This window comes from Seriola aureovittata, chromosome 16, assembly GCF_021018895.1.
Source record: "Seriola aureovittata isolate HTS-2021-v1 ecotype China chromosome 16, ASM2101889v1, whole genome shotgun sequence".
Lineage (NCBI taxonomy): Eukaryota > Metazoa > Chordata > Actinopteri > Carangiformes > Carangidae > Seriola > Seriola aureovittata.
In genome coordinates, this window is record NC_079379.1 from 2365474 (window position 1) to 2376796 (window position 11323).

Sequence of the window (11323 nt, forward strand, 5' to 3'; positions counted from 1 at the left end):
AACCTGCATCGCGAGGTCCAACTATAAGGGTGTAATTAGTGTGAACGGAGGCTTTAAGGTGTGACAGAGCGACTCCATCAGACCGGCCCTCAGACTTGACCTCTGGGTGAGACGGGTTGATTCCCACCAGTTTTCGGCGGCAGTGTCTGTTAATGAAGTGGCTCCTCTCAGTGTGGACCAGAGCAGCGATCTGGGTGTGAAGTCACACTTCATTTCATTTTTCGGCGGCGCTGAGATCTCAGCTGTTATCTGATGAAACTGAACAACCATTACTAAGTGAATAAAGCTCTTTTGAGTGCTCCCTAACAGAAATCCAGCACCGCCTCACCCCCCACTCTTTGTCCGCTGTTTTGAATTCACTGGCCCCCTCGCGACAAGATGATAGGAATAATCTCACCAAGTGAGATTGACAGTTCATTTCAGAAATCAATATTTACAATTTACTTCTTTCAAAGTTCATTCTTGGAGAGGGCTCCATATTATCCACCTCCCAAATAAGCTGATCATATCTCCCCCAGCCCTGGAATGAGTTTCCTGCCCAAAATGTGTCGTTTTTTTTTTTTCTCTCCTCTCCCTCTCAGAAATCAATGTCTGCGTTTGTGCGCTTTAATCTGGCCTCTGATGACAGTAAATCTTTATCTGTTTCTGGGCAAGCAGCAGTGAGCGGCTGACACCATTTCCCATCAGAACAAAGAGCCAGGCCTGTGTGGACTCTGGGAGATACATGGGGCTCTAATGTGGCTGGACATGTTTCAGCAGGGCCATTAATCAGAGCGGCTGACAGCCACAAATGCTGCTGGTCGTCTTCAGCCCGGAGAGCTGCACCGGGAAAACTGAGGAATCCAGGGCAGGTGGATGGAGATCAAGCCTGAGGTCTGCTCCTGTTATCTCTGTCACAACCAGGGACGAGATGTTTCCATCTCAGAAACCAGGAGAAATATTTCAGCAGCAGTATCAGATACGGAGAAATGAAGGCTCCACTCACTTCAGGCCCCAATGAAGCTGAGCATTCAGTCACTGGTCCAACATCAAAACTTACAACAGCATCAAATACACACAAAGTGCTCATGGGAAATGTAGTTCTAAAGGTCGAAATACAACACATCACAAAATACACATATTTGATTTCTGAGAGTTAGATGAGACGATGGAAACAGCTAGCCTAGCTCTGTTCAAAGCAACTGTTAGACAATCTGCCATGCAGCAGCTCGAAAACTCCCAAATTAACATGTTGTAGCTCGTTTCTTTCGAAAAGTGAAAAGTGATTTGAAAATGATGTTCTGGGAGGTTTCTGACATCCTGGAGTCTCTGCTGGTCGCCTTAAGACCTCAGTGTGTTTACAAGATGACAGTAGGTTACTCTGCCCAACCAAATAACAGATCCCTATGTAGAGCTACGACGTCCATTTTAAAGGTCCCATATTAGAAGAAAGTCATGTCTGTTTGATTATAAAGCAGGTCTAGCTTCTATATTAATACTGTGAAAGTATCAAAGCCTCAGTCCACAGAGAAATGCAACACAGCCTGTATTCAGAAACTGAGCCTTAAAACCAGCCGTTTGGGCTTCTGGAACTTTGTGATGTCACAACTATACAGTCACCGCCCACCTGGACCAACCACACAACCTTCTTTTTGTTGTTGTTGTTGTTGTTGTTATTTTAACTTCATCAACAACAGCATTCCATCACTGGGCAGAGTCTGGTAATGAACATTACACAATTGATGGATGTCAAGAAGTCAGTGTATCACTGCACAGCTTTCCAAAGGTTGTTAACGTTACAGATCAGTGGCCGAAGGTTTTCAGTCCAACTTTGACCATATGTTTGGCTGATTTCAGCACTGACTGACCATCACCATATGAATTTACCTGTGAGTTTTAACCATAGCTACATTAGCAGGTTACAATCACTTACCTGTGGTTGCCCTGGCCGTGTGTCACTCAGCCAATCAGAAGAGAGGCTCAGAGACTGTTACGAAACACCCTGATCTTACTAGAGCTCTACAGAGAAATGAGAGAGAGGAGATGTAAATAAAATAAATAAAGATATAAAACCACAAATATATCTTCTTATGGATCAACACTTCAAATAAAAAATGGAAAATGGACCTTTAAACAAATCAGATTTAGGCTGACATGTTGATAAGGGAATTTTGTTAACTTTGGATGGAGCTAACTGGCGTGCTGGGAGGTTGAAGTATTATTTTTCTGTGGTAACACTGTGTCTGGACTGCTGAATGCTACACTCACAAGAGCGTTTGTTCGACTACTTAATGTTGTAATGCTTCCATATATATGGCTGGTAGTTCGACTGGTAACATACAAGAGGTAAGTGGCAGGAGAAGGTGAAAGTTTCTGATAGTGTTGGACTTGGCTGGTACATATCAAACTTTCTACTGGTGGAAAAATACCAGAAGAAAAGATTTGTTCATTCATTTTTGGCTAGCTGTTTTTCTCTGCCTTTATGCTACGCTTCATGCTTTATAACTTTATATTTAGAATTGAGACATGAGGGTGGCATCACTTTTTAAAATAATATAACACTTATGAGGTCAAATATCTACCATCCACCTTGAGTGACCTGTATGTGTTCCTTTAAAATGAGACAATTTCAGCTGAACAAACTTTAAGGAAACTTTAATTAAAATTAAACATTTCCTGGAAAAAAATCTTAGGATTTGATCACAGAGAAATGTGAAACAGCAACACAACAAAAGAAACAATCTCCAGCATCCAAACTGTCGGAGTTACTCAGCTCAGTGAGGTGCTGTGATGATTCATAACCTCCTCTGTATAATAACACCACCTCCAGCACTGAGAGAATGGACTGAAGTTATATTTATTATTCAGCAGATTTATGACACACACACACACACACACACACACACACACACACACACACACACACACACACACACAAACAAGGCTGAAGCAGCCAACTGCTCTTTCACTGTGGCTCCACTGGGAATTACTGGGTAATCTATTGTTAAACAGCTTTTAGAGTGATGGATGAAAACGCTGCGACCAACACACAATCAATTCATATCTAATTAGCTGGTATTATTTATGAAACTTTCAACAGGCAGGGTGGGGGGTCCCGGGGGAGGGATAGAGACCTCTGGTGCCACTGAGGGAAATGAGAGATGGGAGGAGAGTTTATCAGGCAGGGCTGTTGATCAGCATAAAAGATCAAGAAATGAGTTTCCCACCAGAGGGGGGCGGGGTGGGGGTTAATAATAGTAATAATAATAATAAGCTTTATATATTTATACAGCACCTTGCAAAACAAGACAAGACTAAATTGAGGATGAACGATAAAAATGAATGATAAAAAAACTGATTTAAAAACATGGTTTTACACACACACAAAAATGATATAAAACAGTCTAAGATGATTAATTTAATTGATAAGACACAAGAGGACGATTTATAATAGATTATATAATAGATTTAAGATGCTAGAAGAAGATTCAGACCTATAAAAATATGTCTTTATTAGGGATTTAAAAGAGGCTAAATGAACTGATTTATACATAAAGAGGAAACTAACAGGATGAGAAAGAAAGAAAGAAAGAAAGAAAGAAAGAAAGAAAGAAAGAAAGAAAGAAAGAAAGAAAGAAAGAAAGAAAGGAAGAAAGAAAGAAGAAAGAAAGAAAGAAAGAGAGACTCCATCAACACTTGTGTAATCCTGACATCTGCTGTTCAGCTGAGGTTAAATCAGCTCTGGAGTGAATAAAAAAAAAAAAAAGAGCAGGTAAACGTCTTTGTGTCTTTGTGTCTTTGTGTCTTTGTGTCTTTGTGTCATCACATTATCCTCCACAAAACTCCCTGTTCACCTTTGACCTGTGGTTTAAAGACCTCTGGAGCTGTGATGGTCTCAGGGACTAAATGAGTTTCGAGGAATAAAAGAGAAATCATTTTCTTCAAACGCAGCACAAAGATGATTATGTGACACTGTGACACTGTGACAGACATTCATTTATTCACATGATGGAAAATAACATTCGCAGAATTGAGTGCATCATAAAACAGAGTCCTTTATGAAAGGGAATGAATGGAGACGTCACAGGTGTCAGAGGAACAGACAGAATAGAATAATGACTAAGGAATTAAATAAAGTATGAAATCAAATGTTTAATTCTTCCAACCACAGACTTTTACAGATTTTTTCTTTACCTTCATTGATCTGGAAAATCAGATGATTTTGGGAATAAATACAGAACCATCTCTGAGTCTGAGTGAGAGGTTGGCGGCTTGGCTGCCAGGAAACATTTTCCCACATTACTCATTTGTCGTTTACAATTTACATGTAAAGTCTTTGTTTAAAGCACCTTTTGTTCTTGTATGAAATGTGCCTTCAAAATTTTATTTTAGTTTTATGATTTTTGTTTCCATTTAGCTTCGTCTGTCCGCGCTAAAATATCCCACAGAGAAAATAATGTTGAGATGTGCGTCTGAAACATTTAGCTTCAGATGCAGATTGTTTCTATTTAGTGCTGCAAAACGAATGTCGAAAGAAATTCATAAAGTGAGTCTATTTACACAGTACCTGTGTCAATGTGATATTCCAGTTTTTCCTCTTTATTAAATTTTCAGAAAAGTCTGTTTTCTCTTTGTCATTAAGGGATGTTGAACGCAGACTGAGTGATTTTAAAATAAGGATGCAAAATAACAAAATCTGAAAAAAGGTGAAGGAGTGTGAAAACCATGTTCATTTTCATGATTTCCAAAATTGCATAAAACATTATTTTTTCAGCCCTAATTCAGCAGGAAAACCATAAAAACATTAATGACATTGCTGCTCTCTGTAAAGTGTTAAATATAACCTATATACTGTATATCTTTATCGTCATTGTTGATTCAGAGGAGGTGATGATGGGTCAATAAAAACTGAAATAAAATGTTTGCCTCCTGTTTTAGCTGCTTATATGAACAACTTACTGTATTACTTAACCTGAACGCTGAGGACTTTATGTCGCTCTTTATATATGAATACAACAACATCAACATACACCTGATCAGCTGCTGTTCAAATTACACCTGACAGCTTCTTCTTCAGGAATCACAACAGAATCTTAGGAGTCACTCTGAGTGTCTGTCTGCTTGATGTCACAGCAGGTCCTCATATACAACACAAGAATATAAAATAAAATAACATGTACTGATCAACATGACGCCCCTTTACAACATCATCCGCACTGGTCACAAACCGCTCCCTCTCGCTGCTCACACAGCTCCCATTCATATGTAAATCCTCTTCCTGTCTGTTCTGAGACAGTACGGGTAAATCCAGGCTGCTCCATTTTTCAGTATAATAGTGACTGCAGGGGGCGGGTGACACTTCAGAGAGTAGCACACAGCTTCAACTGTATTGGGAAGAAACCCTGATCGGACTCGGCCTCGGGGATAAACAGAAAACAATATGTAATCTGTGCGATCAGAGAGGCAGGTAGAGCAGCGCAGCGCCCTCCCTGCAGAACTGATTACATCTGGACCAACGGTTACAGCTCAGCTTCATGCATCAATGAGCTACTTTTAGAAAAAAGAGTCAATTATTTATTGCTTTGTAATATTGTTTTATTCATTCACAGATAAATTGTACACAAATGTTTTTTTTTTATGCATTTGTTTGCTTATTTTAGTAAAACAATATCAGCACGGTTGAAAACACTTCGACATTAACTCTAATATAACATTAAATCAGAGGTTCACATTAACTTAAATGGGGGGACAGGAGGTTTAAACATGCACCTGTGTGTGGGTGGAGTCATAATGAAGAGAAATCTTCTCCTGCAGACATGGACTCTAACAGGAGTGAATCTGCTGAAAACCACGGACCAAAATGACAGTGAGAAATCAACTTCCCAGAATCCCCTTTGTTTTTCTGTTGTGAACAGTCTCTGGTAGCTCAGGTGTGAACCTTTACCTTTTGCCTGTGAGGACAGACTGGTAATCTGCTACGTCATTTAAATGCTGCATTATTATTTACCCTGTGCATGAACCTGATGTTCTCTGGTATAGAGCCGACACACAGTATGTACATATTAACTCAGCCCACAGATATAGAAAACAAATGACACAATCCTCACATGAGAACGGCCCCGGTCCGAGCTGTAACAAACAAGGCCTGAATGAAAGGTTAAAAAAAAAATCAAATGTATTGGTTTGAAACAGAAAGCGACTTTGAAAAGTTTCATTTCATCTCGAGGAGCTGTTGCTTCATGGATTGTGTTTCACAAGATACTTCAAAAGATACTTCAAAATGTGTCCTTGACTCTGTTTCACTTTCACTGGTTGGGAATTCATTGGAAAATCAGCTGCCAGAAAAACCAGAAAACACATCACAGACGGAGAAATTCATCCTGACAGCGTACAGCTCTCACACACGACTGAACTCAGGCTTTTGTGGCTTTAAAAATGAGATTTCAAATGACTTTATGGCACTGTGTTGTCATGAACAAATTCAGAATTAGAGACGGGCTGATACATCAGTGTGGCTGATATTACTGTAGTGTTAGTACTGTTGTATACGCCTCAAGGAATTGTTATGTATCAGCGGACTTACTTCCAGTTTTGCTTTCACGTAGGGGTGGAGGTCAGTGTGGTGGATGCGGAGTGTACGACATCTGACTTGACTTTATCTCCTGTTTTATTCACTGTGACCACAAACGTTCCTGAACCTTAAACATGAGTTAGATGAAATCCACAGACACAATAAAAAACATTAACTCTAAAACTGTTGGCACTGAATTTAACAGGGTTTTCATGTTCTATTGATGCCATCCAATAGTTTGTCCACTAGAGGCCACTGGAGATTTATTTTTCCACATTTGGTTTTTCGAATTTCTCACAAAAATGATTCATTTGAAGGTACGAATGAAAAAATGAGTAATAGTTCGGCATTTTTTGAATGCTTATTGGTTTTACTACTAACAGTTAAAGGGCAAAATTCATACCATATACAACACATATACCCAATATTACAATATGTGGTTTGTGTTTGGTGTCTCCGCTGGTTGCCTGGCAACTGATCCCAGCCAAGAAATAATCTTGTTTACAGCCCCTTATTGAACAGCATGAAGAAAAAAAAAACATACAGTGTATAACATGTTAGTGAGTTAGTGATCAGTGAGTTTTCAAGGTGCAGGGAGGCAGATTTTTGGACAGAGCCAGGCTAGCTTTCTCCACCTGTTTCCAGTCTTTATGCTATGCTAAGCTAAGCTAACCGGCTGCTGGCTCATCCGTGTCTCCAGGAAATTATATTTATATACAATATTTACAGACTCAGGACAAAAAAAACAAAATTCTTATCCAGCTGCTTCCGAAGATCAGACCGAACTGTCCCTCACACACCTGCACATCTGTGCCTCCTCTCGTGAAACAGTATTCACAATGTCCTCTAACATGAACAATAACTACATTATGAAACAGCAACTGAAAAGTGGTGGTGCTGTGAACTAAATAAGGATACTGCTGTTTTCGGCAGGTTTTACTGCAGCAGCGTAATGGCCGCCAGAATATCGGACATTGTATCAGTACTGGATTTTTCAAACGATCCAATATTGCCATCGGTATCAACCTGACAACTCCAGTATCAGTCAGACTCCATACAGACCACAGGAAGTACTCTCAGCGTCATCAGTGACATCAAAGCATTTTACTGATCTGAGAGTCGTGACCTTTGTATGTCACGCTGATGTTGGTGGACGGCGCCGTCTCCATCCTGCTGCGGAGGTCTCTGGTGTCGTTCAGGGGACACTCGCTGGGCGCCCGGCACCAGAACACCTGCTTGTAGGAGTTCCTGAAGTTCTCGGACAGGAAGGCGTAGATGACGGGGTTGACGGAGGAGTTGCTGTAGGCCAAGCAGTGAGCCACCATCCTGAACACAAAGGAGGCCTGGTTCAGGGGGAAGGAGCCGAACTCCACCCACAGGTGGACGATGTGGTGAGGCAGCCAGGACAGACAGAAGACCACCACCACCACCAGGACTGTCTGAGCAGTCTGGAAGAGAGGAAGAGACGAGATAATGGGTAATATAATGTCATGTGATCATGACTGGACAGTCTGTGGAGGAGGGGAAACAGGAAGATAATGACGGGCAATATAACCTGATCAAATAAAAGGCAGGTATTTTATGGCTGATCCAGAGGACAAACTGGTACATTTCCTTTTCTTTTTTTACATTTCTACAAACTAAATTATTTTCCCAACTAGACTTTTTACATTTACAAGCATCACATGAAAGATAAAGGGGCTTTTCAGGGCTGTAAGTCAACAGCTTGCAGCTATTTTTGTGCACACTTTCCTTTCATATCACAGACCTGATCTGTCATTAAAAGAGAAATCAGGGAAGCGTGGTCACCTCAGTCCCACATTTTCACTCAGTGTGCAGCTCACTGAACATCAGAACTGAAATGACCAAACACACCACAAACCTTCTTTTTGGAGAGCTCCGATTTTTTGGAGATGTTCCTCAGCTTTTTATGCAGATGGTTCAAAACCTGCAATAAAAAAGGTATGGATTAAGATAAAGGCTGTTGAGATAAATGTCTATTTCAGTGAACATTTATCAATTCCAAACACGTGTTGCTTTTTTACACTAGAACTTTTATGAGGATCAAAGCCACAGTTTGGCCTCATGTTTGACTTTACTGGATCTAAATCTGCTTTAAAATCATTGATTACATTTAGATTTACTTATTTATTTACAGATATCCAGGTGAGGCATCAGGTATCCAAAAAAAAAATTTCACACTAGAGAGAAAAAAGCGTAGCAAACGTTCATGTGTATTTTAATCTGTTAAAGTCATTATCATTGGGTGTATTTGTTTATTTCAGTCAGTGACTCGCCTTTGCATAGCAGACAGATATCAGAGTGAGAGGCAGCAGGTATCCCAAAACAAAGGTGCACATCACGTAGACTTTCCTCTGGTGATCCGGCCAGACCTCCCAGCAGAAAGTGTTGTTGTCCTCCCGCTCCACGATGCTCTGGTAGTGCGCCACGGGAGCTGCCATGACCAGGGACAGGATCCAGATCAGCACCACCCCGAGCATGGCGTGCTTCCCCACCCGGATCGACGAGGACCTCCTGGCGTGCACGATGGCCACGTACCGGTCCACGGACATGGCCGACAGAGTGAAAATGCTGACCAGCATGGACACGGTGAAGAAGTAGTGGATGAACTTGCAGATGAACGCTCCCAGCACCCATGTGGGCAGCATGTAGATGGTGGACTGGAAGGGGACGCAGAAGAGGAGGTAGGAGAGGTCCGCCACGCTCAGGTTGAGGATGAAGATGTTGGTGGTGCTCCTCGGTTGACCCGGTTTACTGCGCGCCAACACCGTGATCACCATGGTGTTCCCAAGCACCCCGAGGATGAAAATCAGCCCGAATATCAGAAGAGAAATAAAGTTATCTACACCCATACCCAGGATGAGTTTAGCCGGCAGCCTCGCGGTGTTGGTGTTGAACAGCTGACTTTGGTTTTCCACCTGTAGCTCCATCTTTTTATTTAATTGAAGCAGAAAAGTTACGTGTTGATATAAAGGACGCATGTCCTCCACATGAAGCTCAGGCTGAGGACGGGTCTCTCTTGGTTGGACTGAGCTCATACATCTGCAGGCTGCTCCCTGCCTACATGCGCAACGTCACCGTGCTGCGCGCCACTGATCCCACCAATACCTCTCCACTGTCTGGAATAAAAACACATCCTACATTACATACACTGCCGTCAAATTATCAGTCTGGCTTCATTAAAAATAAGTCAATAAACTTCCAATGGCACATTTGCGCATCGTGGTGATATATTGAAAATATGAAGTAATGTGTTTTATGGAGGGAAATAAACCCACATGTGTTTTCCAAATTGCCAATATTGTTTTTATTAATATAATCTATTCACATATCCTGGTAAATATGTGGCACTTTTTAATGCAAGAAATTTGAACAGAGGCAATAAAATATAAATATCAATGTATTCCACAATGCATTGCCAAGATTACATTGCATATTATACAACATATTTATATGCATAAGGGTATGATGAAATAATCCATCCCCACCTCCCAGTGTCTCTGTGTTTTTATTCTGCCTTATTTTAAATGTTCTGATTTATCTATAGAGACTTCAAGTAAAATCTCAAACACATTTAGGCCATGAAGATGGCTTTAAAATGGAATAATCTGAGAGTGTGTAATTCATTATATTGAACGTTTTCAGTGTAATGAGCATCTCTGTCGAGATTAAAAAGAAGCTTTTACTTTCCAATTTCAATCTAAACTGACTTTATGGCTTTTTGGTCATTTCCTGAGACAGATGGTGTGGAGTATGAAAATAAATTCTGCTGCTCTGAGACCTTTAACTTTTTATTCTTGTCCCTATAGATGAGTCAGGTTTCACTTCCTGTTTCAGTAATTCACTCATTCTTCATTTCTGACATTACTGGGATCAATGACGTTTAGAAAATTAAACTTGTGTTTTTATGTTCCATATATATTACTATTTGGCGGTCTATGCCAATACAAACAATCATTGCATATATCTTATTTTGTAAAATGCCTATAGTCTGATTTCAAAGGGGAGATTAAGATCAGTTTAGTGGTAATGGTACAACTCAGATCTTCAAAAGTCTGAACCCAAGTTTTTAATTTATAACTTGTTTTACAAACTGGGAGTGATACAGGAGTTTTCCATACAGGAACCTAACAAATTGCATATAGGACCCAGAACTTTTGTAGCTTTATCAGTACTAGAGATTATTATATTTGGTCATAACTCAAAATATTAAACAAACTGAAATGTTGACTTGATGATGGCACTAAATGAAAGGTTTAAGGATCACCAAATTTCATTTCCATCCAAAATTTCTTTAATTTAGCATAATTAAATCCAAAAATGTCAACTTGTTGGTGGCACAAAAAGAAAAGTCAGGGGATCACCAAAATAATTAGGCTTCATCCTCTGGGGACCATGAATGTACAAAATGCCATGACAATCCATCAGACAGTTGTCGAGATATTTCAGTCTGGAGCAAAGTGGTGGACTGACAGACCAACATTGTCATCCATAGAGCCAGGTCTGTACCGTCAGTTATTAGTTATTAAATTTCATCCTCAGGGGAACATGAATGTCTGTACCATTCAAATGCCTATTCCAAAGTTCTCAAGACATTTCACTAAAATCAAAAAATGTCAACCTGTTGGTGGCAAAATAAGAAAAGTCACGGGATCACCATCATTAGGCTTCATTCTCTGGGGATCACGAACGTCTATACAAAATGTAATGACAGTTGTAGAGAAATTTTCCGTCAGGACCAAAATGATGGAC

The 11323-nt window shown here is 40.4% G+C and overlaps 1 protein-coding gene across 1 annotated transcript; it reads right to left on the minus strand.

Annotated features, from left to right (window-relative positions):
• Positions 1–5591: 5591 nt before the first annotated feature.
• Positions 5592–9839, minus strand: galr1a (galanin receptor 1a). The gene is made up of 3 exons (XM_056398676.1): positions 8848–9839; positions 8433–8498; positions 5592–7998 (listed from the first exon to the last, which is right to left on the minus strand). Exons 1-3 carry the CDS (start codon positions 9607–9609, stop codon positions 7645–7647), a joined length of 1182 nt encoding a protein of 393 aa, XP_056254651.1. The 5' UTR covers positions 9610–9839; the 3' UTR covers positions 5592–7644.
• Positions 9840–11323: the final 1484 nt, after the last annotated feature.